The 25,000-nt window shown below is 41.7% G+C and overlaps 1 protein-coding gene across 1 annotated transcript in view; it reads left to right on the top strand.

The window, feature by feature from the left end:
* Positions 1-25,000, top strand: part of LOC133659790 (glutamate receptor ionotropic, NMDA 2D) — a 209,443-nt gene that overhangs the window by 1,259 nt on the left and 183,184 nt on the right. Inside the window, exons 2-3 of the mRNA XM_062062527.1 lie at positions 3,838-4,181; positions 4,319-4,525. Coding sequence (XP_061918511.1) covers positions 3,838-4,181; positions 4,319-4,525 — 551 coding nt within the window. The remainder of the gene's footprint in view (positions 1-3,837; positions 4,182-4,318; positions 4,526-25,000) is intronic.

The following is a 25,000-nucleotide window of genomic DNA, read 5'->3' on the forward strand; positions in this document are numbered from 1 at the left end:
CGATACAAGCAGTCCTGCAGAATGTTTACTTGTGTGTGATATCATGTGCGATACAAGCAGTCCTGCAGCTTGTTTACTTGTTTGTGTGTGATATCATGTGCGATACAGTCCTGCAGCGTGTTTACTTGTGTGTGATACCATGTGTGATACAAGCTGTTCTGCAGAGTGTTTACTTGTGTGTAATATCATGAGCGATACAAGCAGTCCTGCAGCGTGTTTACTTGTGTGTGATATCATGTGCGATACACGCTGTCCTGCAGAGTGTTTACTTGTGTGATATGATGTGCGATACAAGCAGTCCTGCAGAGTGTTTACTTGTGTGTGATATGATGTGTGATACAAGCAGTCCTGCAGAGTGTTTACTTGTGTGTGATATGATGTGTGATACAAGCAGTCCTGCAGGGTGTTTACTTGTGTGTGATATCATGTGTGATACAAGCAGTCCTGCAGGGTGTTTACTTGTGTGTGATATCATGTGTGATACAAGCAGTCCTGCAGAGTGTTTACTTGTGTGTGATATCATGTGCGATACAAGCAGTCCTGCAGAGTGTTTACTTGTGTGTGATATCATGTGCGATACACGCTGTCCTGCAGAGTGTTTACTTGTGTGATATGATGTGCGATACAAGCAGTCCTGCAGAGTGTTTACTTGTGTGTGATATGATGTGTGATACAAGCAGTCCTGCAGGGTGTTTACTTGTGTGTGATATCAAGTGTGATACAAGCAGTCCTGAAGTCTGTTTACTTGTGTGTGATATCATGTGCGATACAAGCAGTCCTGAAGCGTGTTTATTTGTGTGTGATATCATGTGCGGTACAAGCAGTCCTGCGGAGTGTTTACTTGTGTGTGATATCATGTGCGAAAACAAGCAGTCCTGCGGAGTGTTTACTTGTGCGTGATATCATGTGCGGTACAAGCAGTCATGCAGAGTGTTTACTTGTGCGTGATATCATGTGCGGTACAAGCAGTCATGCAGAGTGTTTACTTGTGCGTGATATCATTTGCGGTACAAGCAGTCATGCAGAGTGTTTACTTGTGTGTGATATCATGTGCGGTACAAGCAGTCATGCAGAGTGTTTACTTGTGTGTGATATCATGTGCGGTACAAGCAGTCCTGCGGAGTGTTTACTTGTGCGTGATATCATGTGCGGTACAAGCAGTCCTGCGGAGTGTTTACTTGTGTGTGATATCATGTGCGAAAACAAGCAGTCCTGCGGAGTGTTTACTTGTGCGGGATATCATGTGCGGTACAAGCAGTCATGCAGAGTGTTTACTTGTGTGTGATATCATGTGCGATACAAGCAGTCCTGCAGAGTGTTTACTTGTGCGGGATATCATGTGCGGTACAAGCAGTCATGCAGAGTGTTTACTTGTGTGTGATATCATGTAAGATACAAGCAGTCCTGAAGCGTGTTTATTTGTGTGTGATATCATGTGCGGTACACGCAGTCCTGCGGAGTGTTTACTTGTGTGTGATATCATGTGCGAAAACAAGCAGTCCTGCGGAGTGTTTACTTGTGCGTGATATCATGTGCGAAAACAAGCAGTCCTGCGGAGTGTTTACTTGTGCGTGATATCATGTGCGGTACAAGCAGTCATGCAGAGTGTTTACTTGTGTGTGATATCATGTAAGATACAAGCAGTCCTGCAGAGTGTTTACTTGTGCGTGATATCATGTGCGAAAACAAGCCGTCCTGCGGAGTGTTTACTTGTGCGTGATATCATGTGCGGTACAAGCAGTCATGCAGAGTGTTTACTTGTGTGTGATATCATGTAAGATACAAGCAGTCCTGCAGCGTGTTTATTTTTATGTGATATCATGTGTGATATAAGCAGTCTTGCAACGTGTTTATTTTTGCGTGATATCATGTGCGATACAAGCAGTCCCGCAGCGTGTTTACTTATATGTGATATCATGTGCAATACAAGCAGTCCTTTAGCCTATTTACTTGTGTGATAATATGTGCAATACAAGCAGTCATTCAGCTTGTTTACTTGTGTGTATGTGTGTGTGATATCATGTGCGATACAAGCAGTCCTGCAGCGAGTTTATTTGTGTGTGATATTATGTGCAATTCAAGTTGTCCTGCAGTGTGTTTACTTGTGTGTGATATAATGTGCGATACATGTAGTCTTGCAGCTTGTTTACTCTTGTGTAATATTGTGTGCAATACAAACAGTCCTTCAGCGGGTTTAATTGTGTGTGTGATATTAGGTGTGATACAAACAGTCCTGCAGTGTGTTTACTTGTGTGTGTTATCATGTGTGTTACAATCTGTCCTGCAGTGTGTTTAAGTGTGTGTGTTTGTGTGTGTGTGTGTGTGTGTGTGTGTGTGTGTGTGTGTGTGTGTGTGTGTGTGTGTGTGTGTGTGTAAGATGTCATGTGCAATTCAAGTAGCCCTGCAGAGTGTTTACTTGTGTGTGATATCATGTGCAATACAGGCAGTCCATTAGCGTGTTTACTTGTGTCATATTATGTGCAATACAAGCAGTCCTTCAGCTTGTTTACTTGTGTGTGTGATATCATGTGCGATACAAGCAGTCCTTCAGCTTGTTTACTTGAGTGTGTGATATCATGTGCGATACAAGATGTCCTGCAACGTGTTTACTTGTGCATGTGATATCATGTTCAATATAAGCAGTCCTGTAAGGTGTTTACTTGTGTGTGATATCATAGGCGATACAACAGTCCTGCTAGGTGTTTACTTGTATGTGATATCATGTGCAATACAAGCAGTCCTTCAGCGTGTTTACTTGTATATGATATCATGTGCGATACACGCATTCCTGCAGTGTGTTTACTTGTGTTAAAAATTGTTCGATACATGCAGTCCTTCAGTGTGTTTACTTGTTTGTGATATCATGTGCGATACAAGCAGTCCTGCAGCGGGTTTAATTGTGTGTGATATCATGTTCGATACATGCAGTCCTTCAGTGTGTTTACTTGTGTGTGTGATATCATGTGCGATACAAGCAGTCCTGTTGTGTGTATACTTTTGTGTGGCATAATGTGCGATACAAGCAGTCCTGCAGCGGGTTTAATTGTGTGTGATATCATGTGTGATACAAGCCGTCCTTTAGCGTGTTTAATTGTGTGTAATATTATGTGCGATACAAGCAGTCCTTTAGCGTGTTTACTTCTGTGTAATATTATGTGCAATGCAAACAGTCTTTCAACGGGTTTAATTGTGTGTGATATCATGTGTGATACAAGCAGTCCTGCAGCTTGTTTACTTGTGCGTAATATCATGTGCGATACAAGCAGTCTTGTAAGGTGTTTACTTGTGTGTGATATCATAGGCGATACAGCAGTCCTGTAAGGTGTTTACTTGTATGTGATATCATGTGCGATACAAGCAGTCCTTCAGCGTGTTTACTTGTATATGATATCATGTGCGATACAAGCAGCCTTGCAATGTATTTACTTGTGTGTGAAATTTAAAAATAACAAATTATATACATTTTTGGAAAAGGATTTTGCCTGATGGTCCTCAGAGAAGAACATTTAGAAATTAGCCGCACCGTTTTATAAGCAGCAGGATTCAAAGCGTAGGAAAAGAGTAGTCCGGTACTGGTTGGATAAAACCTCTGTCTGAGTGAATCTTTAGGCCTACTGTACTTTAATATTGGTCATTTTGGTGCTACTTGGAGGGACTCTAGTTTTCTGAGGTGGTCTCTGGCGAACCACTGATGTGACGTTTAACAATGTTAGGGTGTGGCTTACCCGTCTTCCTCAAAGCGACCGTGTCTTTTAATTTTTTGGTTTCATAGATTTTTCCACTGTCGGAGGTAAAATCATCCCGGACTAACGCCATCCCTTCTGGTCTGTCCCCCAGGCACCCTCTCTTCGCGCCGCACTTATCCGCCTCCCCCGCCGCCCCGGCAGGTTGCCATGGTCGCCATACCGACGCTCTCTCTCCTATTGGTCCTGGCAGAGTGGCGAGGCCCGGCGGGCGCCTCCCCCAACCTGCTGCTGCGGCCCAGCCCGCGGGAGCGCGACGCGGGGGCAATGATGAACTTCAACATCGCCGTCATCCACGCCGGCGCAGCGGTGCAGGCAGAGGCGGCGGCGGCCGGGCCCGGGGGTCGGGCGCTCTACCCGGGCTTCGGCCGGGTGTACGGCTCCCTGGGGGAGAGCGTGGTCACCCAGTGGGGCTCCGCGAACGTCATCTGGCTACAGGTTGGGGAACGCCGCTCATTCAGCCACACTTGGAAGGAGCAGCCATTGTTCAACATCACCGCACTCGTCGCACGTCACGCTAACTCTCCTTGTTCACCCCCGTTTGTTCTCCTCTCTTACACCATTCCCTCCCCAAGGTGAACGACAGCAGCCCTAAGACGGTGCTGTCCCAGCTGTGTGAGCTTCTGGCCGCTCGGCCCCTGCAGGGTCTGGTTTACGAGGAGGAGAGCTCCACCCGCACGGCCTGGGGCCCTCTGGCCCCCATGCTGGAGTTTGTGTCGGCGCAAACGGGACTGCCCATAGTGGCTGTAGGAGGGGGAGCGGGGCTGGGGAGGATGCCACAGGTAGGAGGAGGGAGGTCGGGGTCGGGGTGGGTCCGGGGCACACCGTCCAGATCGGACCGCAGGGTTGTACGGTATACTAATGAATCAAAAACGCTTCCATACTGCTTCTGAAAAAAAATACCGGTACTCCCCCCCCCCCCCGGACCTTATGTCGAACAGGCACACTTAAAAGCAGAAACAGGATCATAGCTCTCGCTCTCGTTAGCCGTTTGGCGAGCTCGCGACTAACGTCCACCCGCAGCCGGCGGTGTTTTACCTACTTCTAAATCACAAATACAGTCATTTCTTGCAAGTATCATCCCTGCAGGACGAGGCTAAACATGCTTCACTACACCCAGGTAGGAGGAGGCGAGTCGGGGTCGGGGTGGGTCTGGGGCACACCGTCCAGCTCGGACCGCAGGGTTGTACAATATGCTAATGAATCAAAAACGCTACCATACTGCTTCTGGAAAAAAAATAACGGTACTTTTTTCCCCCCGGACCTTATGTCGAACAGGCACACTTACAAGCAGAAACAACGTGGAGATAGAAAAGGATAGAACGGACGCATTTTGGCTTAAAATCAAACGCTAAAGTTGAACGCGGCTAACGTCCATCCGCAGCCGGCGGTGTTTTACCTACTTCTAAATCACAAATACAGTCATTTCTTGCAAGTATCATCCCTGCAGGACGAGGCTAAACATGCTTCACTACACCCAGGTAGGAGGAGGCGGGTCGGGGTCGGGGTGGGTCTGGGGCACACCGTCCAGCTCGGACCGCAGGGTTGTACAATATGCTAATGAATCAAAAACGCTACCATACTGTTTCTGAAAAAAAAAAAAAAAAAAAAAAAAAACGGTACTTTTTTTTCCCCCCCGACCTTATGTCGAACAGGCACACTTACAAGCAGAAACAGTGTGGAGATAGAAAAGGATAGAATGGACGCATTTTGGCTTAAAATCAAACGCTAAAGTTGAACGCGGCTAACGTCCATCCGCAGCCGGCGGTGTTTTAGCTACTTCTTAATCACTAATCCTCGCCTCCACGGCGACAAATACAGTAATTTCTCACAAGTATCATCCCTGCAGGACGAGGACTAGCTAAACTTGCTTCACTACACCCAGGAAGGTCGGGGTCGGGGTGGGTCCGGGCGGGGCACACCGTCCAGCTCGGACCGCAGGGTTGTACAATATGCTAATGAATCAAAAACGCTACCATACTGCTTCTGGAAAAAAAATACCGGTACTTTTTTTCCCCCGGGCCTTATGTCGAACAGGCACACTTACAAGCAGAAACAGCGTGGAGATAGAAAAGGGTAGAACGGACGCATTTTGGCTTAAAAACAAAGGCTAAAGTTGAACGCGGCTAACGTCCATCCGCAGCCGGCGGTGTTTTAGCTACTTCTTAATCACTAATCCTCGCCTCCACGGCGACAAATACAGTCATTTCTCACAAGTATCATCCCTGCAGGACGAGGACTAGCTTAACTTGCTTCACTACACCCAGGAAGGTCGGGGTCGGGGTGGGTCCGGGCGGGGCACACCGTCCAGCTCGGACCGCTGGGTTGTACAATATGCTAATGAATCAAAAACGCTACCATACTGCTTCTGGAAAAAAAATACCGGTACTTTTTTTCCCCCGGACCTTATGTCGAACAGGCACACTTACAAGCAGAAACAATGTGGAGATAGAAAAGCGTAGAACGGACGCATTTTGGCTTAAAAACAAACGCTAAAGTTGAACGCGGCTAACATCCATCCGCAGCCGGCGGTGTTTTAGCTACTTCTAAATCACTAATCCTCGCCTCCACGGCGACAAATGAAGTCATTTCTCACAAGTATCATCCCTGCGGGGCGAGGACTAGCTTAACTTGCTTCACTACACCCAGGAAGGTCGGGGTCGGGGTGGGTCCGGGGCACACCGTCCAGCTCGGACCGCAGGGTTGTACGGTATACTAATGAATTAAAAACGCTACCATACTGCTTCTGGAAAAAAAATACCGGTACTTTTTTTTCCCCCGGACCTTATGTCGAACAGGCACACTTACAAGCAGAAACAACGTGGAGATAGAAAAGGATAGAACGGACGCATTTTGGCTTAAAAACAAACGCTAAAGTTGAACGCGGCTAACGTCCATCCGCAGCCGGCGGTGTTTTAGCTACTTCTTAATCACTAATCCTCGCCTCCACTGCGACAAATACAGTCATTTCTCACAAGTATCATCCCTGCAGGACGAGGACTAGCTTAACTTGCTTCACTACACCCAGGAGGGTCGGGGTGGGTCCGGGGCACACCGTCCAGCTCGGACCGCAGGGTTGTACAATATGCTAATGAATCAAAAACGCTACCATACTGCTTCTGGAAAAAAAATACCGGTACTTTTTTTCCCCCCGACCTTATGTCGAACAGGCACACATACAAGCAGAAACAACGTGGAGATAGAAAAGGGTAGAACGGACGCATTTTGGCTTAAAAACAAACGCTAAAGTTGAACGCGGCTAACGTCCATCCGCAGCCGGCGGTGTTTTAGCTACTTCTAAATCACTAATCTTCGCCTCCACGGCGACAAATGAAGTCATTTCTCACAAGTATCATCCCTGCAGGACGAGGACTAGCTAAACTTGCTTCACTACACCCAGGAAGGTCGGGGTCGGGGTGGGTCCGGGGCACACCGTCCAGCTCGGACAGCAGGGTTGTACGATATGATAATGAATCAAAAACGCTACCGTACTGCTTCTGGAAGAAAAATACCGGTACTTTTTTTCCCCCCGACCTTATGTCGAACAGGCACACTTAAAAGCAGAAACAGTGTGGAGATAGAAAAGGATAGAATGGACGCATTTTGGCTTAAAATCAAACGCTAAAGTTGAACGCGGCTAACGTCCATCCGCAGCCGGCGGTGTTTTAGCTACTTCTTAATCACTAATCCTCGCCTCCACGGCGACAAATACAGTAATTTCTCACAAGTATCATCCCTGCAGGACGAGGACTAGCTTAACTTGCTTCACTACACCCAGGAAGGTCGGGGTCGGGGTGGGTCCGGGGCACACCGTCCAGCTCGGACAGCAGGGTTGTACGATATGATAATGAATCAAAAACGCTACCATACTGCTTCTGGAAAAAAAATACCGGTACTTTTTTTCCCCCCGACCTTATGTCGAACAGGCACACTTACAAGCAGAAACAGTGTGGAAATAGAAAAGGATAGAACGGACTCATTTTGGTTTAAAAAAAAACGCTAAAGTTGAACACGGCTAACGTCCATCCGCAGCCGGCGGTGTTTTAGCCTCTTCCAAATCACTAATCCTCGCCTCCACGGCGACAAATGAAGTCATTTCTCACAAGTATCATCCCTGCAGGACGAGGACTAGCTTAACTTGCTTCACTACACCCAGGAAGGTCGGGGTCGGGGTGGGTCCGGGGCACACCGTCCAGCTCGGACCGCAGGGTTGTACGGTATACTAATGAATTAAAAACGCTACCATACTGCTTCTGGAAAAAAAATACCGGTACTTTTTTTTCCCCCGGACCTTATGTCGAACAGGCACACTTACAAGCAGAAACAACGTGGAGATAGAAAAGGATAGAACGGACGCATTTTGGCTTAAAAACAAACGCTAAAGTTGAACGCGGCTAACGTCCATCCGCAGCCGGCGGTGTTTTAGCTACTTCTTAATCACTAATCCTCGCCTCCACTGCGACAAATACAGTCATTTCTCACAAGTATCATCCCTGCAGGACGAGGACTAGCTTAACTTGCTTCACTACACCCAGGAGGGTCGGGGTGGGTCCGGGGCACACCGTCCAGCTCGGACCGCAGGGTTGTACAATATGCTAATGAATCAAAAACGCTACCATACTGCTTCTGGAAAAAAAATACCGGTACTTTTTTTCCCCCCGACCTTATGTCGAACAGGCACACATACAAGCAGAAACAACGTGGAGATAGAAAAGGGTAGAACGGACGCATTTTGGCTTAAAAACAAACGCTAAAGTTGAACGCGGCTAACGTCCATCCGCAGCCGGCGGTGTTTTAGCTACTTCTAAATCACTAATCTTCGCCTCCACGGCGACAAATGAAGTCATTTCTCACAAGTATCATCCCTGCAGGACGAGGACTAGCTTAACTTGCTTCACTACACCCAGGAAGGTCGGGGTCGGGGTGGGTCCGGGGCACACCGTCCAGCTCGGACCGCAGGGTTGTACAATATGCTAATGAGTCAAAAACGCTACCATACTGCTTCTGGAAAAAAAATACCGGTACTTTTTTTCCCTCGGACCTTATGTCGAACAGGCACACTTACAAGCAGAAACAATGTGGAGATAGAAAAGGGTAGAACGGACGCATTTTGGCTTAAAAACAAACGCTAAAGTTGAACGCGGCTAACGTCCATCCACAGCCGGCGGTGTTTTAGCTACTTCTTAATCACTAATCTTCGCCTCCACGGCGACAAATGAAGTCATTTCTCACAAGTATCATCCCTGCGGGGCGAGGACTAGCTTAACTTGCTTCACTACACCCAGGAAGGTCGGGGTCGGGGTGGGTCCGGGGCACACCGTCCAGCTCGGACAGCAGGGTTGTACGATATGATAATGAATCAAAAACGCTACCATACTGCTTCTGGAAAAAAAATACCGGTACTTTTTTTCCCCCCGACCTTATGTCGAACAGGCACACATACAAGCAGAAACAACGTGGAGATAGAAAAGGGTAGAACGGACGCATTTTGGCTTAAAAACAAACGCTAAAGTTGAACGCGGCTAACGTCCATCCGCAGCCGGCGGTGTTTTAGCTACTTCTAAATCACTAATCTTCGCCTCCACGGCGACAAATGAAGTCATTTCTCACAAGTATCATCCCTGCAGGACGAGGACTAGCTAAACTTGCTTCACTACACCCAGGAAGGTCGGGGTCGGGGTGGGTCCGGGGCACACCGTCCAGCTCGGACAGCAGGGTTGTACGATATGATAATGAATCAAAAACGCTACCGTACTGCTTCTGGAAAAAAAATACCGGTACTTTTTTTCCCCCCGACCTTATGTCGAACAGGCACACTTAAAAGCAGAAACAGTGTGGAGATAGAAAAGGATAGAATGGACGCATTTTGGCTTAAAATCAAACGCTAAAGTTGAACGCGGCTAACGTCCATCCGCAGCCGGCGGTGTTTTAGCTACTTCTTAATCACTAATCCTCGCCTCCACGGCGACAAATACAGTAATTTCTCACAAGTATCATCCCTGCAGGACGAGGACTAGCTTAACTTGCTTCACTACACCCAGGAAGGTCGGGGTCGGGGTGGGTCCGGGGCACACCGTCCAGCTCGGACAGCAGGGTTGTACGATATGATAATGAATCAAAAACGCTACCATACTGCTTCTGGAAAAAAAATACCGGTACTTTTTTTCCCCCCGACCTTATGTCGAACAGGCACACTTACAAGCAGAAACAGTGTGGAAATAGAAAAGGATAGAACGGACTCATTTTGGTTTAAAAAAAAACGCTAAAGTTGAACACGGCTAACGTCCATCCGCAGCCGGCGGTGTTTTAGCCTCTTCCAAATCACTAATCCTCGCCTCCACGGCGACAAATGAAGTCATTTCTCACAAGTATCATCCCTGCAGGACGAGGACTAGCTTAACTTGCTTCACTACACCCAGGAAGGTCGGGGTCGGGGTGGGTCCGGGGCACACCGTCCAGCTCGGACCGCAGGGTTGTACAATATGCTAATGAATTAAAAACGCTACTATACTGCTTCTGGAAAAAAAATACCGGTACTTTTTTTTCCCCCGGACCTTATGTCGAACAGGCACACTTACAAGCAGAAACAACGTGGAGATAGAAAAGGATAGAACGGACGCATTTTGGCTTAAAAACAAACGCTAAAGTTGAACGCGGCTAACGTCCATCCGCAGCCGGCGGTGTTTTAGCTACTTCTTAATCACTAATCCTCGCCTCCACTGCGACAAATACAGTCATTTCTCACAAGTATCATCCCTGCAGGACGAGGACTAGCTTAACTTGCTTCACTACACCCAGGAGGGTCGGGGTGGGTCCGGGGCACACCGTCCAGCTCGGACCGCAGGGTTGTACAATATGCTAATGAATCAAAAACGCTACCATACTGCTTCTGGAAAAAAAATACCGGTACTTTTTTTCCCCCCGACCTTATGTCGAACAGGCACACATACAAGCAGAAACAACGTGGAGATAGAAAAGGGTAGAACGGACGCATTTTGGCTTAAAAACAAACGCTAAAGTTGAACGCGGCTAACGTCCATCCGCAGCCGGCGGTGTTTTAGCTACTTCTAAATCACTAATCTTCGCCTCCACGGCGACAAATGAAGTCATTTCTCACAAGTATCATCCCTGCAGGACGAGGACTAGCTTAACTTGCTTCACTACACCCAGGAAGGTCGGGGTCGGGGTGGGTCCGGGGCACACCGTCCAGCTCGGACCGCAGGGTTGTACAATATGCTAATGAGTCAAAAACGCTACCATACTGCTTCTGGAAAAAAAATACCGGTACTTTTTTTCCCTCGGACCTTATGTCGAACAGGCACACTTACAAGCAGAAACAATGTGGAGATAGAAAAGGGTAGAACGGACGCATTTTGGCTTAAAAACAAACGCTAAAGTTGAACGCGGCTAACGTCCATCCACAGCCGGCGGTGTTTTAGCTACTTCTTAATCACTAATCTTCGCCTCCACGGCGACAAATGAAGTCATTTCTCACAAGTATCATCCCTGCGGGGCGAGGACTAGCTTAACTTGCTTCACTACACCCAGGAAGGTCGGGGTCGGGGTGGGTCCGGGGCACACCGTCCAGCTCGGACAGCAGGGTTGTACGATATGATAATGAATCAAAAACGCTACCATACTGCTTCTGGAAAAAAAATACCGGTACTTTTTTTCCCCCCGACCTTATGTCGAACAGGCACACATACAAGCAGAAACAACGTGGAGATAGAAAAGGGTAGAACGGACGCATTTTGGCTTAAAAACAAACGCTAAAGTTGAACGCGGCTAACGTCCATCCGCAGCCGGCGGTGTTTTAGCTACTTCTAAATCACTAATCTTCGCCTCCACGGCGACAAATGAAGTCATTTCTCACAAGTATCATCCCTGCAGGACGAGGACTAGCTAAACTTGCTTCACTACACCCAGGAAGGTCGGGGTCGGGGTGGGTCCGGGGCACACCGTCCAGCTCGGACAGCAGGGTTGTACGATATGATAATGAATCAAAAACGCTACCGTACTGCTTCTGGAAAAAAAATACCGGTACTTTTTTTCCCCCCGACCTTATGTCGAACAGGCACACTTAAAAGCAGAAACAGTGTGGAGATAGAAAAGGATAGAATGGACGCATTTTGGCTTAAAATCAAACGCTAAAGTTGAACGCGGCTAACGTCCATCCGCAGCCGGCGGTGTTTTAGCTACTTCTTAATCACTAATCCTCGCCTCCACGGCGACAAATACAGTAATTTCTCACAAGTATCATCCCTGCAGGACGAGGACTAGCTTAACTTGCTTCACTACACCCAGGAAGGTCGGGGTCGGGGTGGGTCCGGGGCACACCGTCCAGCTCGGACAGCAGGGTTGTACGATATGATAATGAATCAAAAACGCTACCATACTGCTTCTGGAAAAAAAATACCGGTACTTTTTTTCCCCCCGACCTTATGTCGAACAGGCACACTTACAAGCAGAAACAGTGTGGAAATAGAAAAGGATAGAACGGACTCATTTTGGTTTAAAAAAAAACGCTAAAGTTGAACACGGCTAACGTCCATCCGCAGCCGGCGGTGTTTTAGCCTCTTCCAAATCACTAATCCTCGCCTCCACGGCGACAAATGAAGTCATTTCTCACAAGTATCATCCCTGCAGGACGAGGACTAGCTTAACTTGCTTCACTACACCCAGGAAGGTCGGGGTCGGGGTGGGTCCGGGGCACACCGTCCAGCTCGGACCGCAGGGTTGTACGGTATACTAATGAATTAAAAACGCTACCATACTGCTTCTGGAAAAAAAATACCGGTACTTTTTTTTCCCCCGGACCTTATGTCGAACAGGCACACTTACAAGCAGAAACAACGTGGAGATAGAAAAGGATAGAACGGACGCATTTTGGCTTAAAAACAAACGCTAAAGTTGAACGCGGCTAACGTCCATCCGCAGCCGGCGGTGTTTTAGCTACTTCTTAATCACTAATCCTCGCCTCCACTGCGACAAATACAGTCATTTCTCACAAGTATCATCCCTGCAGGACGAGGACTAGCTTAACTTGCTTCACTACACCCAGGAGGGTCGGGGTGGGTCCGGGGCACACCGTCCAGCTCGGACCGCAGGGTTGTACAATATGCTAATGAATCAAAAACGCTACCATACTGCTTCTGGAAAAAAAATACCGGTACTTTTTTTCCCCCCGACCTTATGTCGAACAGGCACACATACAAGCAGAAACAACGTGGAGATAGAAAAGGGTAGAACGGACGCATTTTGGCTTAAAAACAAACGCTAAAGTTGAACGCGGCTAACGTCCATCCGCAGCCGGCGGTGTTTTAGCTACTTCTAAATCACTAATCTTCGCCTCCACGGCGACAAATGAAGTCATTTCTCACAAGTATCATCCCTGCAGGACGAGGACTAGCTTAACTTGCTTCACTACACCCAGGAAGGTCGGGGTCGGGGTGGGTCCGGGGCACACCGTCCAGCTCGGACCGCAGGGTTGTACAATATGCTAATGAGTCAAAAACGCTACCATACTGCTTCTGGAAAAAAAATACCGGTACTTTTTTTCCCTCGGACCTTATGTCGAACAGGCACACTTACAAGCAGAAACAATGTGGAGATAGAAAAGGGTAGAACGGACGCATTTTGGCTTAAAAACAAACGCTAAAGTTGAACGCGGCTAACGTCCATCCACAGCCGGCGGTGTTTTAGCTACTTCTTAATCACTAATCTTCGCCTCCACGGCGACAAATGAAGTCATTTCTCACAAGTATCATCCCTGCGGGGCGAGGACTAGCTTAACTTGCTTCACTACACCCAGGAAGGTCGGGGTCGGGGTGGGTCCGGGGCACACCGTCCAGCTCGGACAGCAGGGTTGTACGATATGATAATGAATCAAAAACGCTACCATACTGCTTCTGGAAAAAAAATACCGGTACTTTTTTTCCCCCCGACCTTATGTCGAACAGGCACACATACAAGCAGAAACAACGTGGAGATAGAAAAGGGTAGAACGGACGCATTTTGGCTTAAAAACAAACGCTAAAGTTGAACGCGGCTAACGTCCATCCGCAGCCGGCGGTGTTTTAGCTACTTCTAAATCACTAATCTTCGCCTCCACGGCGACAAATGAAGTCATTTCTCACAAGTATCATCCCTGCAGGACGAGGACTAGCTAAACTTGCTTCACTACACCCAGGAAGGTCGGGGTCGGGGTGGGTCCGGGGCACACCGTCCAGCTCGGACAGCAGGGTTGTACGATATGATAATGAATCAAAAACGCTACCGTACTGCTTCTGGAAAAAAAATACCGGTACTTTTTTTCCCCCCGACCTTATGTCGAACAGGCACACTTAAAAGCAGAAACAGTGTGGAGATAGAAAAGGATAGAATGGACGCATTTTGGCTTAAAATCAAACGCTAAAGTTGAACGCGGCTAACGTCCATCCGCAGCCGGCGGTGTTTTAGCTACTTCTTAATCACTAATCCTCGCCTCCACGGCGACAAATACAGTAATTTCTCACAAGTATCATCCCTGCAGGACGAGGACTAGCTTAACTTGCTTCACTACACCCAGGAAGGTCGGGGTCGGGGTGGGTCCGGGGCACACCGTCCAGCTCGGACAGCAGGGTTGTACGATATGATAATGAATCAAAAACGCTACCATACTGCTTCTGGAAAAAAAATACCGGTACTTTTTTTCCCCCCGACCTTATGTCGAACAGGCACACTTACAAGCAGAAACAGTGTGGAAATAGAAAAGGATAGAACGGACTCATTTTGGTTTAAAAAAAAACGCTAAAGTTGAACACGGCTAACGTCCATCCGCAGCCGGCGGTGTTTTAGCCTCTTCCAAATCACTAATCCTCGCCTCCACGGCGACAAATGAAGTCATTTCTCACAAGTATCATCCCTGCAGGACGAGGACTAGCTTAACTTGCTTCACTACACCCAGGAAGGTCGGGGTCGGGGTGGGTCCGGGGCACACCGTCCAGCTCGGACCGCAGGGTTGTACGGTATACTAATGAATTAAAAACGCTACCATACTGCTTCTGGAAAAAAAATACCGGTACTTTTTTTTCCCCCGGACCTTATGTCGAACAGGCACACTTACAAGCAGAAACAACGTGGAGATAGAAAAGGATAGAACGGACGCATTTTGGCTTAAAAACAAACGCTAAAGTTGAACGCGGCTAACGTCCATCCGCAGCCGGCGGTGTTTTAGCTACTTCTTAATCACTAATCCTCGCCTCCACTGCGACAAATACAGTCATTTCTCACAAGTATCATCCCTGCAGGACGAGGACTAGCTTAACTTGCTTCACTACACCCAGGAGGGTCGGGGTGGGTCCGGGGCACACCGTCCAGCTCGGACCGCTGGGTTGTAAAATATGCTAATGAATCAAAAACGCTACCATACTGCTTCTGGAAAAAAAATACCGGTACTTTTTTTCCCCCGGACCTTATGTCGAACAGGCACACTTACAAGCAGAAACAACGTGGAGATAGAAAAGGATAGAACGGACGCATTTTGGCTTAAAAACAAACGCTAAAGTTGAACACGGCTAACGTCCATCCGCAGCCGGCGGTGTTTTAGCTACTTCTAAATCACTAATCTTCGCCTCCACGGCGACAAATGAAGTCATTTCTCACAAGTATCATCCCTGCAGGAAGAGGACTAGCTTAACTTGCTTCACTACACCCAGGAAGGTCGGGGTCGGGGTGGGTCCGGGGCACACCGTCCAGCTCGGACCACAGGGTTGTACGGTATACTAATGAATTAAAAACGCTACTATACTGCTTCTGGAAAAAAAATACCGGTACTTATTTTATTTTTTTCCCCGGACCTTATGTCGAACAGGCACACTTACAAGCAGAAACAGTGTGGGGATAGAAAATGGTAGAACGGACGCATTTTGGCTTAAAAACAAAAGTTAAAGTTGAAGCTACGAACACTGACCAAATACAAGTGCCGTATATGGTTGATACTACAATATTTTGTCGTTTTTATTGTTTATAAACCCTTGGAACACGTCTTTGATTTCCTCCATGTACCATGATCACTGGAGGACTAGAGGAAAATAAACGGCTAAGCATGCTACACACGCACTGAAGCTTACGGCTAGAGCGTTAATGTAAAGTAGGAGTGATCCATCGATATATAGTATAGTGTCAGCATGTCTGTGATTTTCAAAATCTGGGAAGTGGTGCGCCAAATAATCCCTAGATTGAATATCCAAACACAGTGTGACTGTTCAAACCGTGTGTAATGTTACAGAGGCCAAAAAAAATATTTTTATTTTGTTGCAAAAATTGTGTGTAGTATTCAATAGCACACATTTCATGCATTTATGTAAATACTAGCAAATATTTTTAAAAAAATGTTTTGTTTTCTGATTTTCGATTGTATTGCGATTCTTATTGGTAACGATTCTTGAAAAAAAAAAATCAATTTAATTTTATTTATATACTTTACAAAATCATACAAAGTTGGGGTGTCAAAAATTTTTTTGGAATTAATTTGTAACGATTCTTGATTAGTAAAAAAAAAATCGAACATCTGTTTAAAAAAAAAAAAAAAAAAAAAAAATATATATATATATATATATATATATATATATATATATATATATATATATATATATATATATATATATATATATATATATATATATATATATATATATATATATATGGGTCAGGAAATCACAGAGGCTATTTCATCCCTACAAGCCTATTTCGCAAGTTTTACTGCTCTTTCAGGGAAGGTGAAGAGCAGGGAAATCTGCAAAACAGGCTTGTAGGGATGAAAAAGCCTCTGTGTTTTCCTGACCCAATTTATATATATATATATATATATATATATATATATATATATATATATATATATATATATATATATATATATATATATATATATTTTAGTAATATAGACATTTATTAGAGCTATTTATCTATTTTATGGAGGAATTTAGTTCATCATTGAACTGGCACCCAATGTTATTGAAAAGTATTGATTTTGAATTGGGAATCGTTTTGAATCGAAAATTGATTCTGAATCAAATCGTAATCCCCAGGAATCGAATCGATATATTATGTGTACCCCTTTCAGATTTTTTTAATTTTTAATTTTTTTTTTTTTTTTTTTCAAACCTTTAGGGCTCTTTTTGAAGTTTGCTCCCATGTATTAATTTATTTTATTTTTTATTTTTTTCAACGCTTAAATCTTAAGATCAACTTTTTCAGTTTTTATTTCCAAGTTTTTTTTTTCATTTTTTACGACCGTTTTGCCAAAAATTTTATTTTATGGCAAATACAAACCAAATATAAAATGTGCCAAAAATTCCCAGCATTGATTTTGATTCATTATTATTTTTCAGCAATGGCTTTTATTTTATTTTATTTTTTTTAACTCCAACAAAACATTTTCGGTATCCAAAAGCCCATCATAAAATTGTTTAAAATAATTTGTGTATATATATATATATATATATATATATATATATATATATATATTTAATTTTTTTAAATTTATTTTTATTTTTTTTACTTTCAACGTGCAAGTCTCTAGATTAACTTCAGATTTACCCGTTGATTATAAGTAAAACAAAAATTAGTATTTGTTTTATGTCTTTTTTCTTTTTCAAAAATGTTTCTACATGGTAAACACACAAAAATATACAATATTTCCCTCAAAAATATGTCAAAGTGGAATATTCGATGTGAAGTAAAACGGAACCTTCTATAGACCAATAATTTGTAACAACATTGATTTTGATACATTATTATATTTTGAGCCATGACAGTTTTTATTTGAGTCAAAAATTGCAATTTTTTCCATTACATTTCATCCGTTTGCTCTTGTATTCCACTTTTTGTGTATCTATTTTTTTAAAACATTTTTTAAAGGATGTGCTGGAATGTTAAAAAAAATGAGCTGTGGGCTACAAATGGCCACACTGCCTCAAAACATTCACATGTTGCACAATGAGATGTAAGCATGGATTAAAGTGTACATTCCTAAAACATAACATTACAGTTTGTATATCAATTTCTGCAAAATAACAAAATAATATGACAAATAAATGACGGTAGAACACGCACACACCGGATTGAGGAGCGTGGGTGTACACCACTTGTTTGTGTCGCCGTAAAAAAGAGGTATTAAACTCCCAAAACCGCCACACCCACGGTGTTAATGACCTGGATTGTCGGCGTGTGAGCCGCATCATGGTGTAACGACCTGGCACTGGCACTTGACGTGTGGTGTTGGAGTTGTCCCACTTTTTGTGTGGCCGTAAACACACCGCTGGCTGAGTCTGAGTGCGTCTGTTGGCGCAAGTGAGGGGGTGAGAGCGATACTGCTGCTGATATGCCAGATGACAGAGTTGGTGGGCTTTGTTTTAACTTGCTAGCAGTTCATGAAGATAAGGCCATGACACAGTAAGTTGAATGATGCGGACACGTTTGTTACTGGATACTTTCTAATACGCTTCTGCCTTGGAGACTAAGTATGTGTAAGTAATATGTATTTATAAGTATTTGGTACTTGTTTATATCGACAAATGTGCAGCAATATTGTTAAACGATTATTTCGTACGACTAGCTTGCGTGCTAGTGTGTGCTTAGCTGTTTCGTAGCAGCTAGCTCCTAGTAGCCCATAGCCTAGCGTGCTTGCCTTTTGTAAAGGACTTGGCTAAAATAGAAGAAAAAACTGACATTGTGTTCACTGAGTTCTAAGTAAACATGCTGCAGGACTGCTTGTATCGGACATGATATCACATGTTGACATGTTGTATCGGACATGATATCACATGTTGTATCAGACATGATATCACATGTCGGCATGTTGTATCGGGCATGATATCACATGTCGGCATGTTGTATCGGGCATGATATCACATGTCGGCATGTTGTATCGGGCATGATATCACATGTCGACATGTTGTATCTGACATGATATCACATGTCGACATGTTGTATCAGACACGATATCACATGTCCACATGTTGTATCGGACATTATATCACATGTCGACATGTTGTATCGGACTTGTTATCACATGTCGACATATTTTATCGGACATAATGTCCGACATTTACGTGTCCAATCGGATGTGATACCACACGTTTACGTGTTGCATCGGACAGGATATCACACGTTTATAGGTTGAAAAATTTACATAATGACTTACATAAAGACTTAGGTAAATAGTTACGTAAAGACTTACTTAAAGACATACGTAATGAATTACGTACAGACTTACAAAAATACCTACGTAAAGAGTAAAGACTTACGTAAATACTTACTTAAAGACTTATGTAAAGACGTACGTAAAGAATTACGGACGGACTTACATAAAAACTTTACTTAAAGACTTACAAAAAGACTTAGGTAAAGTATGAAGCAAAGACTTAGGTAAAGACTTATGTAAAGACTTACGTAAAGACGTATGTAAAGAATTACGCACGGACTTACATACAGACTTACATACAGACTTACATACAGACTTACATACAGACTTACATACAGACTTACATACAGACTTACTTAAAGACTTACAAAAAGACTTACGTAAAGACTTAGGTAGAGACTTATGTAAATACTTACATAAAGATTTACGCAAAGACTTACGTAGACTTACAAAAAGACTTATGTAAAGACCTATGTAAAGAGTAAAGACTTACTTAAATACTTACGTAAAGACTCACTTAAAGACGTACATAAAGACTCATGTAAATACTTAAATACTTATTTAAAGAGTTATGTAAAGACTTATGAAAAGATTTACGAAAAAACTTGCGTAAATAATTACGTAAATAATTACATAAAGACTTCGGTAAAGAATTATGCAAAGACTTTGGTAAAGACTTACGTAAAGAATCATGTAAATACTTACGTAAATACTTATGTAAAGACTTATGTAAAGACTTATTTAAATAATTAAGCAAATACTTATGTAAAGACTTACTTCAAGACTTCTGTAAATACTTACGTAAAGACTTCTGTAAATACTTACGTAAAGACTTACATAAAGACTTATGGAAATAATTAAGTAAATAATTATGTAAAGGCTTACGTAAAGACGTACGTAAAGACGTACGTAAAGACTTATGTAAATGATTAAGTAAACAATTATGTAAAGACTTACGTAAAGACTTATGTAAATAATTAAGTAAAAAATTATGTAAAGACTTACGTAAAGACTTATGTAAAGACTTGCGTAAAGACTTACGTAAAGACGTACATAAAGACCTACGTAAATAATTATGTAAAGACTTACGTAAAGACTTACATAAAGACTTATGTAAATAATTAAGTAAATAATTATGTAAAGACTTACGTAAAGACTTATGTAAAGACTTATGTAAAGACTTATTTAAATGATTAAGTAAAAAATGATGTAAAGACTTATGTAAAGACTTACGTAAAGACGTACATAAAGACATACGTAAAGAATTATGTAGACTTATGTAAATAAGTAAATAATTATGCAAAGACTTACGTAAAGTATGTAAAAAATTACGTAAAGACTTATGTAAATAAGTAAAGAATGATGTAAAGACTTACATAAAGACTTATGTAAATACTTACGTAAATACTTGCGTAAAGACTTATGTAAATACTTCCGTAAAGATTTGCGTAAAGACTTGTGTAAAGACTTATGTAAATAATTAAGTAAATAATTATGTAAAGACTTCCGTAAAGACTTACATAAAGACTTACGTAAAGATGTACCTAAAGAATTACGTAAAGACTTACGTAAAGATCTACGTAAAGACTTATGTAAATAATTAAGTAAAGAATTATGTAAGTATGTACGTAAAGACTTATGTAAATAATTAAGTAAAGAATTATGTAAAGACTTACGTAAAGACGTAAGAAAATAATGATGTGAAGACTTACGTAAATACTTACGTAAAGACTTACGTCAATAATTAAGTAAAGAGCGGTCACCTGCTGCTCAGCCAAAATGTGAACTTTTGATGAACTCCTTGTAAAAGTTGTGTTGTAGAAACACTCCTCCCATCTGCTGCCAGCATCCAAGATGTTGGAGCCCTGCAGCCGCTGTTGTGCATTAATGACGTGTGGGGGGCCGAGAGAGCTGGAAGTGTTGTGGGATGCCTTCACACTTGTCCGTGCAGGTTCCCCCCACCCGCAGATCACAAGTGGGGCCCTATTTTTACATGAAGAAGCACACCTAAAATGTTCATTATTGAACGACATTTGACATATTCCTAGCACCTTCCTGCTCCGTCACTGATATTTAGGAGAATCTACCTGATTACTTTCACTGTCTCTGGCTCTGTTTAAACCCTTTTCTTTTTGCTCTTAAAGTGCTCCTAACATATTTTCTAAGTTTGTAAAAAACAACCAAAACATGTTTTTGGGGGTAAGATATCGATTGTGGTATCAACCGTATATTGATACTTTACTTGGTACCGTTCATATTGATCCACCCACCCCTGTTTACACTGGAGAGCTCTAGCTTAGCGGTTAGTAGGAGTGTGAATCTTTGGGCACCAAACAATTTGATTCGATTCTTAAGGGTAACGAATCGATTCAGAATCGATTCTCGATTCAAAAGCAATGTTGTTTTTTTTAATAACATTGGATGGCAGTTCTATGATTAACTCCATTCCTCCATAACATAAATAAACAGCTCTTATACATTTCTATATTACTTAAGATAAACCTATTTTTGTTTGATAAAATTCTACCCACAAATTTAATAAAGAGGATATATATATATTTTAATTTTTACATTTTTTAAAATTATTTTCTTTAATTTTTTTTTTTTCTTTTTCTTTTTGATCAATTAATATTCGTTACAAATAAGAATTGCGATTCATTTGAAAATCTAAATTTTTTTGAACAGCTTCAGCGGTTGGCATGCCTTAGTGCAGTGGTCCCCAACCACCGGGCCGCGGCCCGGTACCGGTCCGTGGACCGATTGGTACCGGACTGCGGCCGCACAAAAAATAAAAAATAAAAATAAAAAATAAAATAAAAATTATATTTTTATTTTTTATTTTTTATTAAATCAACATAAAAAACACAATATATACATTTTATATAAATATACATCAATACAGTCTGCAGGGATACAGTCCGTTAGCACACATGATTGTATTTCTTTATGACGGGGGAAAAAAAAAAAAAAAAAAAAAAAAAAAAAAAAAAAATACTACCCCCCCCCCCCGGTCCGTGGGACACATTTTCAAGCAAGTAAAAAAATGTTGGGGACCACTGCCTTAGTGTATTCTTCTGCCCACCTGTTGTGTAGCATGTTTAGCTAGGCCTCATCCTCCAGTGATAATGTACTTGTTAGAAACAGCCTATTAGCCACAGGTGGCTAGCTGGGATGCTACATTGCGTTGAGGATTAATTTACCCGACATGCTGTGCATAAAGTAAGCATGAGAAAGTAACCATATTAAGAAATATTACGTAATGCTAGCATTACTCGTTTAAAGACTTCATGGATGCTCCTCCCCCTTCTAAGCTTGACAAGCGCCTCTGTAAAAAAATCGAACATTGCATTAGGGATGTAGCATTTTTATATCATCGTTATTGTCGGTTATCGATGCTTGCACAGCTTGTAGATTCCGTGTACATAATTCATATCGTAGTTGCTCGGACAGCAATGTGTTCCGATCGGGACGTTAATGTCTCTTGTTTTCATGTTAGCAACTAGCTTCGGCAATAAAATGAGCTGCATCGACAATCCGTGAGTTTAGCAGCGTCGTCAAACACGTTTCAGCGCGGTTTATCGTGAATTACGTACAGAATTACAGAAAGATTTACTTAAAGACTTACAAAAATACGTATGTAAAGACTTAGGTGAAGAAGGCCCTGTGATGAGGTGGCGAATTGTCCAGGGTGTACCCCGCCTTCCGCCCGAATGCAGCTGAGAGGCTCCGCCCCCCAGCCCCCCCAGCCACCTCCTGCGACCCCAAAAAGGACAAGCGGTAGAAAATGGATGGATGGACTTCGGTAAAGACTTACGTAAAGACTGACATAAAGACTTACTTAAAGACTTAGAAAATTACTTCTTCATAAGTATTTACGTAATTATTTATGTAATTCACTACCTAAGTCTTTACATAAGTCTTTAATTAAGTCTTTACGTAAGTATTGAAGTCTTTACATAAGTCTTTAAGTAAGTCTTTACATCAGTCTTTACGTAAGTCTTTACGTAAGTCTTTACATAAGTCTTTACATAAGTCTTTACTTAAGTCTTTACGTAAGTATTGAAGTCTTTACATAAGTCTTTAAGTAAGTCTTTACATCAGTCTTTACGTAAGTCTTTACGTAAGTCTTTACATAAGTCTTTACATAAGTCTTTACTTAAGTCTTTACGTAAGTATTGAAGTCTTTACATAAGTCTTTAAGTAAGTCTTTACATCAGTCTTTACGTAAGTCTTTACGTAAGTCTTTACATAAGTCTTTACATAAGTATTTTAGTACGTCTTTACATAAGTATTTTAGTAAGTATTTAAGTCTTTACATACGTCTTTAAGTAAGTCGTTACGTAAGTCTTTACGTAAGTATTGAAGTCTTTACATAAGTCTTTAAGTAAGTCTTTACATCAGTCTTTACGTAAGTCTTTACATAAGTCTTTACATAAGTATTTTAGTACGTCTTTACATAAGTATTTTAGTAAGTATTTAAGTCTTTAAGTAAGTCTTTACGTAAGTCTTTACGTAAGTCTTTAAGTAAGTCTTTACATCAGTCTTTAAGTAAGTCTTTACATCAGTCTTTATGTAAGTCTTTACATAAGTCTTTATGTAGGTCTTTAAGTAAGTCTTTACGTAAGTCTTTACATAAGTCTTTACATAAGTCTTTACGTAAGTCTTTTAGTAAGTCTTTACGTAAGTCTTTTAGTAAGTATTTAAGTCTTTACATGAGTCTTTAAGTAAGTCTTTACATACAGTAAGTCTTTAAGTAAGTCTTTACATGAGTCATTAAGTAAGTCTTTACATACAGTATGTCTTTTAGTAAGTCTTTAAGTAAGTCTTTACATACAGTAAGTCTTTAAGTAAGTCTTTAAGTAAGTCTTTACATGAGTCTTTAAGTAAGTCTTTACATACAGTATGTCTTTAAGTAAGTCTTTAAGTAAGTCTTTAAGTAAGTCTTTAAGTCTTTATGTAAGTCTTTAAGTAAGTATTTAAGTAAGTCTTTAAGTCTTTACGTAAGTGTTTATGTAAGTCTTTACGTAAGTCTTTAAGTAAGTCTTTACTTACAGTAAGTCTTTAAGTAAGTCTTTACTTACAGTAAGTCTTTAAATAAGTATTTTAAGTAATTCTTTACATACTCTTTAAGTAATTCTTTACATACGTTTTTTTGTAAGTCTTTACATAAGTCTTTACATAAGTCTTTACGTAAGTCTTTTAGTAAGTCTTTACGTAAGTCTTTTAGTAAGTATTTAAGTCTTTACATGAGTCTTTAAGTACGTCTTTACATACAGTAAGTCTTTAAGTAAGTCTTTAAGTAAGTCTTTAAGTAAGTCTTTAAGTAAGTATTTAAGTAAGTCTTTAAGTCTTTACGTAAGTGTTTACATAAGTCTTTATGTAAGTCTTTACGTAAGTCTTTAAGTAAGTCTTTACTTACAGTAAGTCTTTAAGTAAGTCTTTACATGCAGTAAGTCTTTAAACAAGTCTTTTAAGTAATTCTTTACATAATCTTTAAGTAAGTCTTCACATACGTTTTTTGTAAGTCTTTACATAAGTCTTTACGTAAGTCTTTTAGTAAGTATTTAAGTCTTTAAATGAGTCTTTAAGTAAGTCTTTACATACAGTAAGTCTTTAAGAAAGTCTTTAAGTAAGTCTTTACATGAATCTTTAAGTCTTTACTTACAGTATGTCTTTTAGTAAGTCTTTAAGTAAGTCTTTACATGCGTCTTTAAGTAAGTCTTTACATGAGTCTTTAAGTAAGTCTTTAAGTAAGTCTTTAAGTAAGTCTTTACATGAGTCTTTAAGTAAGTCTTTACATACAGTATGTCTTTTAGTAAGTCTTTAAGTAAGTCTTTACATACAGTAAGTCTTTAAGTAAGTCTTTAAGTAAATCTTTACATGAGTCTTTACATACAGTATGTCTTTTAGTAAGTCTTTAAGTAAGTCTTTACATACAGTAAGTCTTTAAGTAAGTCTTTAAATAAATCTTTACATGAGTCTTTAAGTAAGTCTTTACATACAGTAAGTCTTTAAGTAAGTCTTTACATGAGTCTTTAAGTAAGTCTTTAAGTAAGTCTTTAAGTAAGTCTTT

The sequence above is a fragment of the Entelurus aequoreus genome, linkage group LG11 (genome assembly GCF_033978785.1).
Source record: "Entelurus aequoreus isolate RoL-2023_Sb linkage group LG11, RoL_Eaeq_v1.1, whole genome shotgun sequence".
In the NCBI taxonomy this organism is placed as follows: domain Eukaryota; kingdom Metazoa; phylum Chordata; class Actinopteri; order Syngnathiformes; family Syngnathidae; genus Entelurus; species Entelurus aequoreus.